The sequence below is a fragment of the Mauremys mutica genome, chromosome 5, assembly GCF_020497125.1.
Source record: "Mauremys mutica isolate MM-2020 ecotype Southern chromosome 5, ASM2049712v1, whole genome shotgun sequence".
Lineage (NCBI taxonomy): Eukaryota > Metazoa > Chordata > Testudines > Geoemydidae > Mauremys > Mauremys mutica.
Genome location: NC_059076.1, coordinates 19258368 through 19278768, shown reverse-complemented (window position 1 = coordinate 19278768; position 20401 = coordinate 19258368). Strand labels below are relative to the sequence as shown.

At 43.6% G+C, this 20401-nt stretch overlaps 1 protein-coding gene across 1 annotated transcript in view; it reads right to left on the bottom strand.

The window, feature by feature from the left end:
- The window catches only part of ANXA3 (annexin A3), a 36391-nt gene extending 25854 nt beyond the window's left edge, over positions 1–10537 (bottom strand). Inside the window, exons 1-2 of the mRNA XM_045019732.1 lie at positions 10381–10537; positions 8075–8110 (exon numbers count right to left, since the gene is read on the bottom strand). Of these exons, the coding sequence (XP_044875667.1) occupies positions 8075–8089 (15 nt within the window). The 5' untranslated portion in view covers positions 8090–8110; positions 10381–10537. The remainder of the gene's footprint in view (positions 1–8074; positions 8111–10380) is intronic.
- Between the last annotated feature and the right edge of the window lie 9864 nt (positions 10538–20401).

Genomic DNA, 20401 nt, shown 5'->3' with positions numbered 1-20401 from the left:
CTCTACAACCAGCTCCTATCTTTACAGCCTTGGTAGTTATTTAGTCAGTTTGCATGGCTGGCTAAGACATCCAGAGCTGGAAAACTGTCCATAATTTTCCTTTACTGGTCTACTTACATCGTCACTCATGGGGTGTGGATTTTTCACACCCCATGAGTGTGAAAGTTGTACTGACCTAACTGCCTGAGTAGAGCACGCTATGTTGACAGGAGAGCTTCTCCCATTGACATAGGGTACATCTACACTACGGGATTATTCCGATTTTACATAAACCAGTTTTTTAAAACAGATTGTATAAAGTCGAGTGCACGTAGCCACACTAAGCACATTAATTCGGCGGTGTGCATCCATGTACCGAGGCTAGCGTCGATTTCCAGAGCATTTCATTGTGGGTAGCTATCCCATAGTTCCTGCAGTCTCCCCCACCCATTGGAATTCTGGGTTGAGATCACAATGCATGATGGAGCAAACAGTGTTGCGGGTGATTCTGGGTAAATGTCGTCACTCAATCCTTCCTCCGAGAAAGGAACAGCAGACAATCATTTCGCGCCCTTTTTCTCTGGATTGCCCTGGCAGATGCCATAGCATGGTAACCATGGAGCCCGTTTAGCCTTTTTTCACTGTCACCGTATGTGTACTGGACGCTGCTGACAGACGCGGTACTGCAGTGCTACACAGCAGCATTCATTTGCCTTTGCAAGGTAGCAGAGACTGTTACCAGCCCTATTGCACCATCTGCTGCTTTGGAAATCGGCGATGACGGTTACCAGTCATATTGTACCATCTGCTGCTGTCATGGGTGCTCCTAGCTGGCCTCGCTGAGGTCAGCTGGGGAGGCATGGACAAAAATGGGAATGACTTCCCAGGTCATTCCCTTTATGTTTTGTCTAAAAATAGAGTCAGTTCTGCCTAGAATATGGGGCAAGTCTACTAGAGACCCAGAGAGCACAGCCGCGCCAGGTCAGAGCTCCAGATGTCCCGCAGAAATGATGAGCTGCATGCCATTCTAGGGGGTGCCCCTGCAACAACCACACCCGTTGCTTCCCTCCTCCCACACCCCTCCTGGGCTACCGTGGCAGTTATCCCCCCATTTGTGTGATGAAGTAATAAAGAATGCAGGAATAAGAAACACTGACTTTTTAGTGAGATAAAATGAGGGGGAGGCAGCCCCCCGCTGCTATGATAGTCCAGAATCTCCATTAGACATGAAACGGGGGCGGGGAAGAGAGGAGCTCAGCCTCCAGCTGCTATGATGAGGATGGTTACCAGCCCTATTGCACCATCTGCCAGGACTGAATCTCCAGGACACAAAGCTTAAAGAAGGGAATGACCAGGAGTCATTCCCATTTTTGCCCAGGCGCCCTCGGCAGACCTCACCAAGGCCAGCCAGGAGCACTCACAGGATGACGACGAGGACAGCTATCAGTCATTTTGTACCGTACCGTCTGCCACTGGGGAGGGGAGGGGATGCTGCTGTTTAGCGCTACAGCACCCCGTCTACCAGCAGCATCCAGTAGACATACGATGACATTGAAAAGAGGTGAGAAACGTTTTTTCCCCCCTTTTCTTTGGGGAGGAGGGCGTAAATTGACGACATATTCCCTGAACCACTGGCGACAATGTTTTTGACTCTTCAGGCATTGGGAGCTCAGCCAAGAATGCAAATACTTTTTGGAGACTGCAGGAACTGTGGGATAGCTGGAGTCCTCAGTCCCCCTCCCTCCCTCCACGAGCGTCCATTTGATTCTTTGGCTTTCCGTTACAGTTGTCACACAGCACTGTGTTGAGTCCCTGCTGTGGCCTCTGTCTATCATAGCCTGGAGATTTTTTCAAATGCTTTGGCATTTCGTCTTCTGTAATGGAGCTCTGATAGAACAGATTTGCCTCCCCATAGAGCGATCAGATCCAGTATCTCCCGTACGGTCCATGCTGGAGCGCTTTTTGGATTTGGGACTGCATGGCCACCCGTGCTGATCAGCGCTCCACGCTGGGCAAGCAGGAAATGAAAGTCAAAAGTTTGTGGGGCTTTTCCTGTCTACCTGGCCAGTGCATCCGAGTTCAGATTGCTTTCCAGAGCGGTCACAATGGTGCACTGTGAGATACCGCCCGGAGGCCAATACCATTGAAATGCGGCCACACTAACCCTAATCCGACATGGCAATACCAATTTCAGCGCTACTCCCCTTGTCGGGGAGGAGTACAGAAATCGGTTTTAAGAGCCCTTTATATAGCTATAAAGGGCTTCGTTGTGTGGACAGGTGCAGGATTAAATCAGTTTAACGCTGCTAAATTCGGTATAAACGTGTAGTGTAGCCCAGGCCATAGTTACAGTACTGCCTCTCGGGGAGGTAGATTAACTATGCTAATGGGAGAACTCTCCCCCGCTGGCATAGGCGTGCCTTCATTTAAGTGCTCCAGCTATGCCAATGCAGCATTTTAAGTGTAGACCGGGGTCAGCAACCTTTCACAAGTGGTGTGCCGTGTCTTCATTTATTCACTCTAATTTAAGGTTTCGCGTGCCAGTAATACATTTTAACCTTTTTAGAAGGTCTCTTTCTACAAGTCTATAATATATAACAAAACTATTGTTGTATGTAAAGTAAATAAGGTTTCAGAATGTTTAAGAAGCTGCATTTAAAATTAAATTAAAATGCAGAGCCCCCCGGACTGGTGGCCAGGACCCGGGCAGTGTGAGTGCCACTGGAAATCAGCTTGTGTGCTGCCTTCGGCACCTGTGCCACAGGTTGCCTACCCCTAGTGTAGGCCTTACCTCAGAGACAGTACACTGGATTCCAGGCTGACCCAGTATGGCAATTCTGGTGTTCAAATTTCATAAACATCTGATGTTATACAAATCTCATTTGATAGAGAAAGATTGTAGATTCTATACTAGGTTGAAAAATTGTAGCCAATCTGTTTTTTCCAGCAACAGAGTGTGTGTGGGGGGAGAGGGGGGTGCATGTGGTAAACCAGAAGGGTAACCAGATGCACTAACCACCTGGGATTACAAGGCAGGAGTGTGAATGGGACAGATTAAGCCATACCTTGTAAAGTGACTATTTTACAAGTAACTGACTCTGCCTTGAGCAGCATTTCCTCACAGTTGAAGAACTGACAAAGTTCTGATGCAGCAAAACTGAGAATTTGTGGGGTATTGCAAAACGGTCAGGGTAAAACAAAATAGCCTGTGGTGCTAATTCAGTGTTTCAAAACTAACAGATGTCAACTGAAGAGATCTGAGAGTACTTCACATTAGACAGTGTTGGCTCTTATCAGGAAAAATACTAGGCTCAAAGTAGGACAGTAACATTAGAGAATGATTCTAGAACCTGTCCTTCTCCAGCCAGAACCCTGCCCCCCTAACCCCCGCCACACACACGCTTTAATGAATGCATGAAATAGGCCAAATCTCAAATATTCATACTTGAGACGAAATCACTTGAGGCCTCATGGTTTCCTTGCACAGTAAATACTCTACCACGCTCTAAATCAAACATTAATCCTTTACATCTTAAAACCTTCCACTCCACTGTAGTGCATATGAAATAAGGGGAAAGATTGTGGAGTCGCATCATAGGTGCATTTAACTTATGCGGTTTTAACTATTTGCGCTCAGCAAAACAAAATAAGGAAAACAATTTAAATATTGTACTTATAGTGCAGCCAATTCTGCCCGCCATTCCACTGAATGAGCATTTGACTAGAATGCTATTTTCACCTTACATGCTGACTTCAGAACCTAACCCCCGCGTAAGATGCAACTCCTCTGTATTTCCTTCATTCAAAGGTTATACTTGTTATTTAGAAAGCCTCCATCCTAGTCAAGGACATTTGAAATGCAAATCAGCAACATGGTGATTTATAGCTGCGACAAAACACATTCATGTTGCAAGAACCTGCTGTTGAAAGAAAGCAACAGCAACTCTGCACTCTGTGCAAGGTGGGGGCTCAGAGGCCTGCTAGTAACGAGTCCCAGAGAAGGGCAGTTCCTGATTCAAGCCGAGAAGGCCTGCTGAGCAGAGCTGAGAAAGGAGAACAGACCTGGCTGCAGCTGTGTTAAGAACTGGTGAGAGACAAGACAGACGGAATGGAAAGTAGCTGAAAGTCACTGGGTTTAGGGAGTTAAGCAAGGAGGAGCTCTGAACCCAACCTGGCCTGGAGACTTCTAGGGCTAGGGACATTTAAGGCATCTAGCAGTCTCTCTTTGAGATCTCATTTACTACCCCAGCTGCGATAAGAAGTCTCAACAGTGAGCAGCCCTCTTCCAAAATAATATGCTTCCACTCCACTTTCCAGTTAACAGGATCAAGTCCAATGAGCTTCATTCAACCCATTTTGAACTGTGGGGAAAGCAGTCAGGGATCCTGGAAGAACCAACATTCTGTAAGATTTTGTTTTTAAATGCCTTCCCCACACCACATAACCCCTGGGGATAAATGGTCAAAGGTGAAGTCCAGGGCAAGCACCACCAGTAACGGGTGCTGTCTCCAAGATCAAAACCACTCTCAGAAAACTCCACTGCTGAATTGCAACAGACTGAGTGGCTCCATCTCATTCCCTTCCATGCATTCCAAGCTGCATTCTGAGTCACTGCACACCTGTGACTAGTTTATTAGATCTGACACTCTCCCTTCTGGGAGCTTTCTTCCTCAAAAGTTAATTTGAATATTTAATGGTGCCAGACTGATTTCCCTAGAGCCTGATGGCCTCTATTTATCCACAGAACAGGTACCGCATGCACAACAGTAATATGAGCTTCCCACCTATAGGCATGGAAATGAATCTATTCTCTCACCCATTCAACCTAAAGCCCACTTTTGGCAGCTGTAGCCCCTCAGCATCCCTTATCCCACCAATCCTTTCCTGGCAACTCCATCTCCTTTCATTCCTTGACACATGAAGTTGTCTAGATACTCAAGAAATCATTCAATGCAATGCTCTGACAGTACCTTACTACAGAGGTAAATACAATGGTCATAAAACTTCTCATATTCAAAAGTTTAAAAAGAACCTGACCTATTTGTAGGATAAATGGTCATCAGAAATGCAGCAGGGTGCAATACTTCATATGCTACAGGGAGAATTGATCCATATGCTGGGTTATGGGAAGAACAAATGATAAGCCTGAAAACAGAAGGACCGAGGATTTGGCTTAGTTTCATGAGAGAAAGGACTATGGGGGAGGGAGGGGGGAAGAGGGTCAGACAAGAAAGAGGATCTCAAGACAGACATGAAGTCAGTTAGGTGCAGAGGGATGGGAAGGCTGCATCAGACGACAAGGGTCAAACAATTGAAGTCAATTTTTACTCTACAAACAAAATACCATTTTAACAATCTTTGGCCTCTGTTGAGTGCTAATGAGGCTTACATGTGCAATGTGAATACCTAGGTTGGAACTGGACTGCCACCCCTTTGCACAGGCCAAAATGCTGTCAAATATTGCTAGTGATGAAATGTAGTTTAAGACAGACAAAGTTTGGATCTGGACTTTCCCAAAGCTCAAGTTGTTTGAATCTGGATTTTGGTTTGGACCATCTCTCTAATGCTCTAGTCTAGTTATGCAATAGTGAGCTAGCGGTGAATGGTTATGAGATATTAAGTCCTCTACAGAGCTGAAGTATCTCAAAGACAGGCAATGCTACCCCATGACCCCTGTAGGCAGGTTCATCAAATTACATAAAGCTTTAGGAAGAGAGTTTGCTTGGAATAGCAAAAAATTCATATTTTTATGAAGTGCTTACAAAGTCAAGAGTGGTATAATTTCAGAGGAGGAATTTTCAAAGTTGATTCACACCCAGAGTCTGAAGAGCTCCAGAAAAAGATCCTGCTCTTTTGGTGCTGGAAGCATTTTGTATAACTACCCCTGGTATTCACCCACGAAAGCTCATGCTCCAATACATCTGTTAGTCTATAAGGTGCCACAGGACTCTTAGATATCCCTAATTAACATCTTAAAGAATCTTTCTGGTTTTAACAACTCTTACCATATAACAACCCTTTAAAGCCACAGTTTAACACTCTCCTTGTTTTTGGTTTAGAGAATTTTACTTCCTCTACACTGCAGTGTGTAATTACTTCTTTCAAATTGTCATTGCAGAGAGTGGCATCAACCAGGTTTACTTCCATTTCTATTTCATTCTGAATAAGTGGTTAAGCACTTATCCTCATTACAGACATATTTAGAAATACTTTCACTTGACTCAAAGTTTGTCCCACAGCTTTCTGGCTGAAACAGTTTTCCTAGCTTTGAAATCCACATCTAACATACTTTTCAGTTTGCTTTTCATGCCATTGTTTGGAGCCTTCTTCTGTCAATATTTACTGAAGGAGGACTAGGATGTAGGAGTTGATTGTTCTCTTCCCAGGACATCTTGGTCAACAGAAACACCTCTAGCTAGAGTCAGATTCCAAGGCCAGAAGGGACCATTGTGATCATCTAGTCTGACCTGCTGTATAACACAGGCCACAGAATTGCCTTAGGAATTATTTGAGAGCCGATCTTTCAGGAAAAAACATCAAGTTGTGATTTCACCATATCCCATGGAAACCACTGAACAATTTAATTACCCTCACTGTTAATTTATGCCTTATTTCCAGTCTGAATTGGTCTTGCCTCAAGTTCCAGCCATTGGACTAGTATTGCAATTATAAAATATGCTCTTCTAACACGGGGACACATGAAACAGCAAATCTATTTATGTTTGAAAGCTTATTCTACAGCAATCTTTCAGCACAGATGTGTCATTTATGTGCATCTGGAGTAGGGGAAACCTGCAGGGATCAGAGTTCGGGTCTTTATAGTGAAGAGGACTGTATAAGAATCTATATAAAACAAAACTCTGTAGTCTCCAAACAGGGTTCACTTGCATTAGGTCAGTAAGATGAACCTACCCACTGGGGCATTGCTTTAATGTTTCTAAGTGGGACAAAGTAAAATGTCCTGTCAATTCTATATGCCATTAATTCAATGGCATAGCACTTCTCCCTCCCAGATGAAGTCACTTTGTGGGAGGGAGTAGTTACTCTCATGCTCAAGCCAGTAAAAATGCCTGAATACTACAGCTTTCACATGTCACTGAATCCAGGTGGTCCAGGCAAGGACCCAGGGCCCTTCAGAAAGTGTGCAGATGAGGAAGGTTATGTGCGTCTTTTAAAACTGAAGTAGGGCTGTTCCAGGACAGAATAGCAACCCAGTTGGTTCCTGTCAAGGCTAATCAGAAAGTTTCAGGTACCTGGCCTGGGGTAGATAGAGCTAAGTATTGTATGAGGCGAAAGTGGATAGTGTATGAAGTTTATAGAAATGGAAATACTTTCTAGTGTGCTTTGAATATAAGAACGATGGAAAGGTAAGACTTGCTTAAGTTCACACAGGGTCAATGGAAGACTCAAACAGAACCTCAGAAATCCTAATTCCCAATAGTCTGCGCCAAACAATTCCCAGGCAGACTTCCTTTCCCGAGCTTCCTCAGCATTTATTTTACACATCCATAAAAGCACAGAGGGATACTTCTGTAAGAAAAAGAGGGAGTTCTTTCACCTCACAGCTGTTTCTCAAGGGTCCTGGGAGTTACAGATCTGGAAAGGGGGGAGGGATAGTTCAGTGGTTTGAGCATTGGCCTGCTAAACCCAGGGTTGTGAGTTCAATCCTTGAGGGGGCCACTTAGGGATCTGGGGCAAAAATTGGTCCTGCTAGTGAAGGCAGGGGGCTGGACTAGATGACCTTTCAAGGTCCCTTCCAGTTCTAGGAGATTGGTATATCTCCAATTATTATTACCTAAACAAATCAAGGTGAAGTGTGCATTTGGCCAGGATTTTAAAAAAAATGGGCCTCCTAAAGTCCATATTTAGGTGCCTATAAAAACTGGCCTGTTTTTCCAAAAGCAACAAATATTCAGAAGCTCTGACTGTCTAGTGCTCATTAGAAGTGAGAAACATCTGTGTTTGAATAAGTTTGATCTTGTTTCTTTCCCACAGCGATACTCTTTTTGTGGAAGGTTTGCCTCACTTTTAAGGGAAAATAAAAGTGACAGGACTTTCCAGAAGTCATCTTTTAAGATTTTTTTTTTAAACTCACCCAAACTGATGCCATGATATGATTGTTTCACTGAATCTGAAAGAAAGATATTAATAGAATAAGACAGTGCTAATTTATATTTACTGATAATAAAAACCAAAGTTATCAACCTTCCAATGTTAAAAAATTAAAAACATGGCAAAAAACACCTTATACTGAGAGCAAAGGTGAAAGAATTAAAATAAATAAGCTAAATTCTCTCAGGAAACTATAAAGCTCTGTTGTCTTGGGTCATACTTTATGCGCTATCAGAGCACAAATACAGAGTTTTGGAGTCTGAAGACAGAACCTTACATGGATTTTTTCCATTTGGCAGACACAGTTTAAACATACTTGCTCGGCTCAATGTTTTGTTTAAAAGAAATCCTCTCGCCTTTCCCGATATTATAAAAACAAAAATCTGGAAAAATGTCTTAACGGTTGGCAGACTCCTCTCCCTCCTCCCCCTTATCAGATCTGGTTTGTGCACTTGTCCACCACCACCTACCCTGACTAGGATAGCCTGGTTTATTAACTCTGATTTCACCTCCTCCTCTTTGCTGAATTAGATTCGATGTGGCTTAACTGAATCAGAACGGTCTGTAACTTCCATTGGCAGGAACATTTTATGACGACAGGAGGAGGACTCTTTTGAAATGAGTTACAAACCTTGGGCCCTTTCCCCTTACAGCTTTACCTTTCTGATCATCCCCACTGATTTCAATGGCACTTCTTACAGGAGAATTACTCATGAGTAAAGCCTGCAGGACTCAGTCCTAAGTTAACTGGTTCCTCACTCTGATAGGAGTTTTGAATTTGTTCATTGGTTTATTTATATTGCTTCAGATACACATGACTAATGCTGAAACATATCCGTTTCTTTCACCACCCTTATTTCATCCTACAGTAAAATTCCACTCACACACAGGAGAGCATAACCATCTTTTCATCGGGCATTTCTAGGTTCCTCCAAGATTCTGCATCACCCCAAGAAGTAGTTTGAGATTTGACTCAATTTTGTCATTTAAAGATATGAAGTTGAAGTTTCTTATAAATAAGTAAGCATAGACCAGACTTAAGACTGCATATTTTTATTTTGTATTTTTATCAAAGCCAGTGGATTTTAGCCTTGTTCATCTACTGGCTGGAATCCTTGGACCCTTTTGGTCACAAGAACAGACGTACTGGGTCAGACCAAAGGTCCATCTAGCCCAGTATCCTGTCCACGGACAGTGGCCAATGCCAGGTGATCCAGAGGGAATGAACAGAACAGGTAATCAAGTGATCCATCCCCTCTCACACATTGATCTATTTAGCTGAATTACTATCAAGCATCAGAAAACCAAATGACAGATGCTATCAGTTAAATTCAGTAAATCCCACCTGAAGGATCACTGCCACTATGTGAAATCCTGTTTTTAAGCAATTTCTTTAAGAGAGGGCTGTCAGGAAGCTTGTTTCCTCAATGTAGGTTTTATTTTAAAAACAGGATTTAAAAACAATAAAATCTACTGTTACTACAAATGTGTTCAGGAAGTATCTCTCTTTCAGCCTTTGTAAGTCCCACATACCAAGGCTGTAGGAGCTACCCCTGAAAATGAAACTGAATAGTCCAGGGGTTCCAAAGCTACTTGTGGGTTTGGGGCCTACATTTACAGAACACTTGTTGATAATCTATGGCCAAGTGGTTGATCACAAAGCACTGGCTGTTCCTCCTTGTTTCCAGCTCCCTGATCATATTAAAAAAGAAGCTAAAATACATATTAAAACAATCCCTTAATATTGTTCCATGTACATAACTGCTGAGCTGCCAGTCACTTGCCAATAAGAAGGTAGGTGGCCCAGAAGGGAAGATGTGACTCTAGCTGAGCACCCCTGAAGGCTATTCAAGAGAGGGTTTAAGGACACGCAGTGCACAGGCACCTGGTGAATAATAAGGTTTAATTTAGGCCGGCAGTGGGTTCAAATCTCGGGCTCTGTAAAGGCAGGGGCGTGGCTTGGCTTGACACCAAACACTTCCGAAGTTCAGGGGTGCAAGGGGGGGGGCTCATCGGCTGCTAGCTGCCCCCCGACACAGATTTCACTCTCACTCGCTGGTGCAAGCGGGCGGGGACAGGACAGGGGCAGAGACCCAGAACCAGCCCCCCCAGCTGCGTGGGAATGCAACACGCAGCGGAAACCGAGCGGCAGCTACAGGGCCTGGGGCAGCTCTGCAGGGAAAGCGGAGTGGCGCCCCCCACCCCCGGCTTCGGCAGCGCCTGACACAGCGGGGGAGGCGAGCGGCCCCTGGGGCAGCACCCGGCGGGCTCTCCCCCGGAGACACGTACCTGGAAGTCCCCGCAAACCACCCGCGGCGAGAGCAGCTGCAAACGGCGCCCGGAGCAGGAGGCAGAGAGGAGCGGGCGCCGCCCTGACCCGCCCCCAGCGCAGGCTCCACCTGCCCAGCAAGGGTAAGTGGAAAACCCTCCCCACTGCTCCACCCCATCCCAGCAGCTCCCTTTCCTGTCTCCTGCCCTTCCTCCCAGGCTCCTCCAGCCTTAGGGCGCCTGCTCGCTCCTTCGTGCAGTCCCTGGGCAAGGGGTGTGGGGGGGTGTGAAGTTGAACTTAAATATAATTTTTCACCTTTCTAACCAAATTGAACACAGATGTGTTGAATTGAGTCATTTTCACCCCCTCCCCCCTTAGACGTCCTAAAGCCAAGGCAGATTTTCTCTCTCTTTTCTGCATTTGTGAATAGAATGAGTGTGAAAACACCACAGCTGGACTGGCAACAACTTGATTGAAACGTTGGGGTTTGGTTGCTCTGTGGAGGTTCATGGTGTGATCACGCACAAAGAAAGTGCAGGGTGGAACGGTGCGTGCAACACTGGCAGCGACTGGGCTGGCTAAGAAATCTTTTGTCACCCTGGCCAGTCACAGCCCACTACGTGATGCAAGCAACATTTGCAGATTAGAAGGCGGGGTGGGTGGGTGAGTGAGGTGTGGCAGAATATTCTGCAGCTATAAAGCTTTGGTTTGGGGAGTGGCATGTCCCAGCTATTTCAGAAAGGTGCAGTGGTGGCAGGAACACGTCACCTGGGGTGTCTTGAGAAGTTTTTGTCATTTATATGTCCTCAAATCTTTTGCTTAATCAAATTCAGAGGCAATCCCACCGGTTGGGTTGGGTTCTCTCCCGCAGTTCATAAAAGTGTATTTTTAAAGCCATGACTGTATAGCTTATAAACTTAATTTGTTTTGGGAAAATTTCTAAAATTGTAAACTTACACTGAATATTTCAAAAATGTGTGTGCCTTTGAATTACAAAATGGAAATAAGGGACTGTGAATAAAAGGAACCAACTTGAACGTCATCCAGTGGGGAGCCCAGAGGAAAATATTCTGGACAGTCACCAGTGAGGGCTGGACTGGGAGAGAGACAAGGTCCCTAGTGTGAAATCAAATGCCAGTAAGACTTTATTTATCCATGGGGTATGCAGGCCCTTCCAGGAACCAGATCAGGCAGCCAATGTTAGCCCTATGGAGAGTCCCCCTTGCTGTGGGAAAGGGGTCAGCTGCCTCTGCAGCAGTTTGCCCCCTTGTGTTGGACCTGACAGAGGGCCCAGGATTAGTAAACTGTGGCCATGGTGAGGATGAGCTAATGTGAAAAGGGGACATACACTTCCCAAGTGGGACACACTTCCCACTAGCCCCAGCCTTGTAGATATGCATGTTAGAACAGCATGTTCTCTTATATAGCTCCCTTTGTGCTAGGAAAACCACTTTACCCACAGTGGGCTTCTAGACAACAATGGCTAAGCAAAGACCTGACAACACAGCTACATTGTCAGGGAGCCATGGGAGGGCAGGAGTTCCTGGTGCTGGCCTGGTGACACGCTATGAAGAACCCACACTCCTAGTCTCCCACTGATCCCACAGGATACATGAGCTCTGGGATAGAACTCTGGGTGGCCCATGGTTGGGGGAGAGGCAAAATGTCTGTCCTCTCTCTGACGGTATTTACTGCCCCATCTCCCTTAATGAGCATTACAGTAGAAGAGTGATTCGGGCCTCAGTGATGGTACTTCCCTTCCCTTTTGCCCCCTGCTTGGCGCTGGCCCCAGGTGACCCATGGGGTGACTAAGAGGAGAGACCACCAACAGGGCCTTAACCTGGCTGTTTAGGTACCTGTCAGATGGAATGTATCTTAAGATTCCATGGCCGTTGGGAGTGGCAGTTGGGCAGTACGGGACAGAGAGACCTCTGAGACCTAGAGTCCCATTGCCTCTCCCAAGCTGACCGGGAGCCTCATAGCACTGACATATCCAGCATCACCAGGTTTCACACTCCCTGCTCTAGGGCACGGGACCTGTTATCCCTTCAGGACAGAAGAGGCTTTTCCTGCCTCACCAGCATCAGCTGCCACCCAACCACCGTCTCGCATTTTAGAGGCAGCCGGAACAGCATCCTGGCTGGACCAGCGGCACTCGGCCCGGAAGTGTCAGACTGGACTGGACCCGAACAGAGGCCACGGGATGGATAATAGTGACTTTGTGGGGGAATGGGAGGGCAACACTGTATTTGACAGGAAGGTGTATGTGGCAACCTAAACTCAAGGGGGCTGTTGACTGTGTGGGTAGATTAAGGCAACACAATCGGAGTGATAGTCTCTGAGAGAACGTGGTGGCTGTAGCTTAGGAGACCTGAAAGGAAGAAAAGAGCATTGAGGGCTTGAAGTGTGTATAGTGGAGGAAGGATGGTCCTTTAATTATGGTGCTAACCTGGGTTCTAACCATGTTCTGCCACAGACTTCCTGTGGGCCCACTTATCATCTTTGTGCTTCGGTTCCCTATAGCACTTCCCTACCTCAAAGGTGTGTCATGAGGATAAATACACTAATGATTGGGAGGCGTTCAGATACTACAATAATGGGGGCCATATAAGTTCCTTTGATTAGAGCGGGTCGGGATTTTTCTACTGGAATAAAAAAAAATGCCCTTTTCCCACCTAATAGGCAATGGTATCAGGGCACCAGCAACTTAACTCTTGTCAAGTTTTTTGTAGGCATTAAAGCAAAGGAGTGTTTAAGGAGGGATTTGAAGGAAGATAATGAAGTATCTTTGTGGTTGTTTATGGGGAGCTCCTCCCAAGCGTGAGGAGCTGCATGGGAGAAGGCATAAAGGTGCTTTTTTGAAAATGTGACAGGTGGGTGATGGCATAAAGGTGCTTTTTTGGAAATGTGACGGGTGGGTGATGGAGGCTGGAGTCAGCATTTTGATAGTGAATGAGAGATGATAGGAAAGGTGGGGATAGGCCACAAAGGAGCTTGAAAATGAAAATAGGCAGCCAATAGTTGATGCAATAGAGAAGGGGCAGACAGAAGAGGGACACAGAGAGAGAGGACATGATCAAAGTGATGGGCTATAAAAATGATCTTTGCTGCAGCAAACTGAGTAAATATGAGCAGGCAAGCTTGTCTTTGTCAAGGTGTGACCTTAAGAGTACCTCAATGTCAGATGGTGCACTGTTGTCATGATATATACCCAAAAAGTGGCATGTAACATCGCACTGGAAAACTAATAACTCACTGATCATTAATATTCTTGTGTGATGCATGTAAAGTTAACCACAAAGAACTTTACAGATGTGCTGTAAATACGTGACTAAAATGTATTTGAACCAGACAGATTAGAGGGAATTAATAAATAAGTTTTTTCTCCAGACAAAGCAAAGAGGCCAACACCTCAGACCATGTGTGGATAAGTTCAATGGGCTATTCATTTGTATCAGAGATTGCAGGAAGAGATCATTCTAAAAATAATCAGCGGGAGAGGAACTGGCAAGGTGTCTACAACCGGCAGGGGAAAGGAACTTTGTATGGGGATACCCTTCAAAAGAATACAGTTCAAAGGTTTACTGGACTATCCTAAAAGGAGGAGCCAACTCCTAAGTTATCCTTCATGTGAGGAAACAAAGAAACCAAGGACTTTGAGCTCTATGAAGGGTCCTGGCTAAAAACTGGTCAGCCATGTTGGACAAATGGTAAGAAAAACATCTTTGAACAAAGGACAAAGTTATATTGAAGTCTTGGAAGCATTCTTATTTTTATTGGCTTCCTTATGCTTGATATCACTTAAATCTATGCCTTTTTAATGAAATTTACTTTTACTATAACCAACTCAGTGCTTTGATTGAGATAGTGTTTGTTAACCCCAGGTAAGATAATAAGCTGCTGTGTACTGTCTCTTCAATGGCGCAACAAATTTGATAAGGTTTTGTGAGTGTTACAGTAAGAAGGAGCTGTGCATGGCAGAAAGATTTCTATGAGGAATTTAGTATTTGGGATTTACTAATTGTTACCTGCTAGGCAAGGTTTGGACAAGTAGGTGTGTCAGGGAGCTGACTAGTAGCTTAGCAGTAGCAAAGCTCTCACTTGCTGAGGCTGAGAGCGGTAACACACAATTTTGGGTACCCCAGGAGATCATCCCACCATGCCAGAGAAAAGGATGTTGTAGTAATCAAGTCATAAGGGGATGAGAGCCTGGATAAGTTTTAGCTGTGTGGATGGATAGAAAAGGCCATGTCTTAGAGGTGTTCTGCAAAAAAAAAAAAAAAAAAAAAAATCTGCAACATTTAGACATACTCCGGATGTCTGGATACCTAGAGTTGAAGTGACAGAAGTATAATCCAATAACCTCTTAAATAGCCACTTTTATTCATGCCTTGAAAGTGGTGGCACTGACCTTTGGGAACTGAATTTCTTTCCAAGAAATTTGTGTCATAGACTTCAGTGGGCTTTCAATCAGCCCCCGACTGTTGATATCTGCTGCCCATTTGGCTTCTGTTTAATCATTTAGGTACTTGTACTTCTGGTTCTGAAATAATATTTTGAAGAGATATTAGACTTGGAAGAGAGAAAGCGAGGTATAACTGGAGCAGGGGAGGAAATAACTTGGCTTGGACACTGAAACTGCCCATTCACTATGCACATGGTGTGTAACAATCTTTCTGATATCATTGTTTGTGTCAAGTGGTATTACCATAGCATTTTGAACCCTGCAGGCCAGTGAACCAGGAAAAGTTGGAAACTGAGTATATGTGAGATCTTATAGCTCATCGACAGCACTATTTAAATAATGTTAATACCAGAAGTGATCAGATAATATGGTGATGAGCACAATGTAGGCAGTCAGGAAAGTAGAAAAATGGGGAGATAGATAAGTTATAGCTGGTTGACAGATCTTTGTATTTTTGACCCTCTTGGGCAATGGGCTTTTTGGCCTCTTCTTCCATGGATGATGTTTTCCTTTTGGAAATTGTTGGAGGAATGGATGGTCAGTGATTGTGAGCCTGTTGAAGGATAGAGAATGAAACTTCTGCCCTTCGTAAGGATTCCACGGAATTCATTTGCTGAGGGAGGAACAATGGCATTCAGAGGAGGAACAGTCTCCAGAAGTCTTTTCTTCATCTTCTACATCACCAGATGATTCAGTTTTCAGAGTATTGGAGAGCTTTTCACAAATAAGCTGAGTAAGATGAATGACCCAATTTTAGGGGAACATACCTTTTTATTCCTCAGTTCAAACCAAGCCTCCTGCAAGAGTTGACATTCCTGAACAAAGGGAAAAGAAATGAGTCACCCTCCCTATTAATGTAGAGTATCCAGAACCCGAGAGAGAGATGGGCTCACTCTGTTTCACTGCCATATGTCCCTAAAGGTGGGGTTGCATTTTTTTTCCATCACCCTATCTTAACTTCCCTTTTAGATTCTGGAGCTTTGTAGAGTTTGAAACCACTCCAGACCCTGATGTCCTTTGTTCATCTCTTAATCTTTGCTATGCGTAATTCCACATCTGAATAATGAAAAGGCACAGGAAATACTGCAGGGGCAGGTCTAGAAAAGAATATTTTCAGTACAATGTGCACCCTTCTGGGTTGCTGAGATTGTCAAGGAGGTTCACTAAGTGTCTAACAGTGGTGGCTGCACACTTTCATTGTTAGACTTGACAGATGTACCTTTATACAAAGGCTTGCTTGAAAGAATATGATCTGATCAAACTGCTTGACACTTTGAAAATATTGCATGCGGTCTTCAGTGGGGGTGAAAGTAGAAAAGTCAGTTCTGAATCCTGCTCAGCTTCTGACATTTTTAGAGGCTTTTTTGGATTCCAGATGGACTCTTGTTTGTCTGCTTCAAGAGAGATTTAATCTTTAGGAGGCAATGCTAGCTGTGAGGTGTCGAAACAGCCATTTGATGATATTTTTCTTATGGGTTACTGGGACTGGTGGCTTCAAGCACTGTTGTGAGGGTTTGCTTGCATGCACTTTAGAATAGAGTTAACTCACTTTGCACCTGAGAAATTCAGACTTCCTATAGTCCCTGCTCAGAAGATCAAAGATTCACTTCTGAGGTGATACCTTCTGCGGTCTTTTTCTCTCCACAGATTGTTAATGCTTACTAACCTCCTATACTGGGGATTGGCAGAGGGAATGTTATGAAAGAGAAAGTTCTCAAAATATATTTACCAAGATTTTCAAAAGAAACTGGTGATTCTGGGTGTATGAGTGTTTGGGCATCCAATTTGAAACACCTGAAAGAGACCTGATTCTTTAAAAGTTTCTGCAGATGCATTTTTGGCTGCACAGTGTCCAGGTCATATTTTGTAAAATAATAATTTGTGTTTACACTGTTGTGCCTGGATGGGAAATCATGATTTAACAATTAGGTCTGTGTCAGGAGACAGTGGCTGGCCCTATGAAGGGCACCTGGAAAAATTCAGAGGCCAGTTAAGAATTGAAATAGGGTATGTTTCCCACACAGGAGTCGAAGAGAGGCTTTCCAGATTAAAACACGAAGCTCAGCAGGTTACTGTGTCTGTTCCTCCCTCCATAGGGAGTTCACCTGATTTGACATTTGTTTAATCAGATTTATTATGAAGGGTCTTGTGTTTCTGACAGTGAAATAAATATTTGGCTATTGGATGAGAGAGCGAGCAAGATATGAGGGCAGGAAGGAGATCGTTTAGTTTGGACACTGCACGTGCATATTCATCACACATATAGTGATGTAACTGCTTTGCTTCTGTCGTTACTTATGACAAGTTGTGATGAAAATCTGGCTCTTCTGAATAAGTGATTTCTTGTGTGGTGGATGCAGTTGGATCAGTCACCAGGAGAGGATTGGGGCAGCTGGAAGGTGAGATTGGAGGCCACATCATCCAAGTGAAAATTTCATTTAGCACTTTCCAAACGGCTATTACAAGTTTCAGTTCAATACTAAGTTTGGCAGTGGAGGAAAGTGTCTGATGGATCTAATTCTGAAGCAGTACAGCAATGAAATGAAATGAAATGAAAGAAGAGTTGAAACTGCTAGAGGTCAGTTGAAGGGATCTGATAGAGATTATTGCAGTTTGCACTGGGAATTTTAATGATTGTCAAGCTTCTTTACTTTCCTAGGAGAGCTAGTCAGTTCAAAAGGATGAGTGAATTCCTCAGTTTGCTCCAACTTGCGGAGTTCAGCATCCCTGCAGAAGTGAGATGGTTTGGTTCAGTATCTGGTGTGGAGTGTATTTGCCAGGGAATGACACCAGCAGCCATATTTTGTAAGTCAATGGAATCAAAAGAAAAAGGGACTGAAGAGGAAGCAAGAAGGAAAGAAAAAGAACAGATAAAAGGAAAGCCAAATATGAAAAAAGGAAAACCTATTGAGAGAAGGAATAGTAGTAAAAATTTAAAAAATTCTAAGAAATTTAAGAGAAAAAAGTAGCACAACTTTTGATCTACCCTCTCTTGTTTAGGAGGAGAATTGTTATTTGTGAGTTTCTGGTTTCAGTATCAGAAATAAAATCCCTAAGACCCCTAACGAGTATTCAAGCCTGCAAAGGGATATCACAGGACAACCCCTTTGGAAAAAGAATTTCTTTCCTACATTTTCTTAATTTTTTTTCTCATTAACTTGGCATTAAAATATCTGAATCACATCCATTTCAAACCAATGGACAGACTCCCATGGACTTCCAGGATGTTCTCTAAAGCTCTAACTGCTATGGACCGCAACCAGATTGTCTTATATTTAATCCTATTTATTATTTAGGTTTGTGTTTTTGATTCTGAAATATACATATGGATATTGGACTTGAGAGAGTGAGAGAGCAAGGTATGATGGGGGCAGAGAGGAGACAGTTTGGCTCTGACACTACAATTGCATATTCATCACTCATACTATGATATACTGATGTTACTCCTGTCATTGCTTATGTCAAGTTGGGGTGCCTAGCAACCACAGCATAGTATTTTGAATCCTCTATCCAGTGAAGCAGGGCTGGCTAGACCCATGGAGCATATTGGAGACATGAGAATGCTTTGAGAGTGTTATTTTAATAGTTTCAGTACCAGAAGTGCCCAGGCACCATGGTGAGGAGGACAGTGTGCAATGTAGGTCAAAAGAGAGACAGAGAGATGGACAAGTAATAGTTGTATAATAAGGGAGGAAAGGAGTGATGGATGGACAGAGTTTTTTTTCTTTGTATACTGTGGTAGTTTTGGCCAATTTGCACATAGATTTCTTTGAACTTTTATTCTTAAGATACTGGATGAATGGATGGGTTGTGAGAGTCTAGGCCTGTTTCATCTAAGTGTTCAAGGGTAGAAGTGAAACTTCTCCCCCTCCTGAAGATACTGTACAATACATTTTGCTGTGTAATGAGCTCTGGAACTCAGTTGAGAAATATTCTCAAGAAGTTTACTTTATCATACATGTCACTAGGTGATTCAGTTCTGATATTATCTTCTCCTTCTGTTTCTTGTGGAGATTCTGGAACCCGTAAGAAAGTTATGGGACACTCTCTTTCAGCACCATCTGTCCTTTAGAAAGAAGAAATCTTTACATAGCTTCGAACATTTGCAGTTGTTTTCCAGCATCGTGCCCAAGACTGCATTACGTTCTCTGGAGTTTTGAGAATTTGAAACCACTCCAGAATCCAATGCTCTTTGCCTACTCCTTGCTTTATGCATGAAATAATCCACATCTTGGTTATGAAAAGGTTGGAGAAGCAGGGACCATTTTCAACATAAAGTAATTCTTTCTGGGCTGGTGGCATCCTCAAGAAGATTCACCAAGTGTCTGACATTGGTGTCTACACACCATCATTGCCAGATTTCACAGATATAACTTTGAGATAATTGGCCTAAAAGAACAGCAGACAATTCAACTGTGCTTCTCACTCTCCAGCTATCGTACTCCATCTTCAACATTGTGTAGTTGAGGCTGAAAGTGGGAGAGTTGCATCTGAATCCTACTGAGCTTCTGCCATTTTTAGGGGCTCTTGTGGAGTCTAGAAGGGCCCTTGCTTATTTCCTTCAAAAGAGGTTATTGGATCTTTAGAAGGCAGTGTTGGCTGTGAGATATCAAAATAGCAGTTTAATGAGATTTTTCTTATGGGTCCTGGGACTGGTGACTTCAAGCACTTTTGTGATAATGTGAGGGGTTGTATGTGTACAGTTCCAGAGTGAGTCAATTCATCTAAGAGGCCATCAATTCAGTGTAGATATTGTCCTGAGACCTGCTCAGATAATAGTTTCACGCCTGATGAAGGTGCAGTGATTCTCATTCATGTCACAAGATTGCTGATGCTCAGGAAAACATTCATAAGTTTTCTAATTTACAAAATATTTATGATGTTTGACCCAAAATCTGGTGAGGATTTTTAACCCCTCAGTTTGGAGGAGATGGAAAAGAGACAATGAACTTCTTCCTTATAGAGACCTCGGCAGTTAATAATTGTTAGAGCTTTTTCCACAATCCCCCTGCTGAGCTCCTCTTTTCATAATACAAAAAGTCTGTCTCCCTCATTATGAGGAACTTATTAGCGCAAAGGGAGCTGAAGCTTGACACTTCCTCTTGCAGATTTTAACATCTTCGGACCAGATTTGCAAAAGTGTTTAGCTTACATTTGTATGAAAACTAGGAGACCAGATTTACAAAATACTCTATATCTGAAAATGACTCCTGAACTCTTTTAAATGTCTCACCAAAAGTATCACACTAGGAACTAATCTGTGCTAAGCACTTTTGAAAACGTGGCCCCAATTATGCATCTTGAGAAACTGAAAATCTAATTTAGAGCTAGTTTGAAAATCTGGCATTTTCTGTGTTCAGTGCAGTACCTGCAACCACCAGGAGAGAACTGTGACAGCTAGGAGAGATGGAAGGCTGCATTGTTACAGAGAATATATTACTTGAAATCTAGAAATGGCTAATATGTGTTCTAGTTGGTCACCAACTGTGCCAGTGCAGAAGGCTTCTGGTTTTGAAAGTTGCAGAGCATTTGTGTCCATACAAGTGAAAGGAAAAGAGGAAAGCAAAAGAAATAAA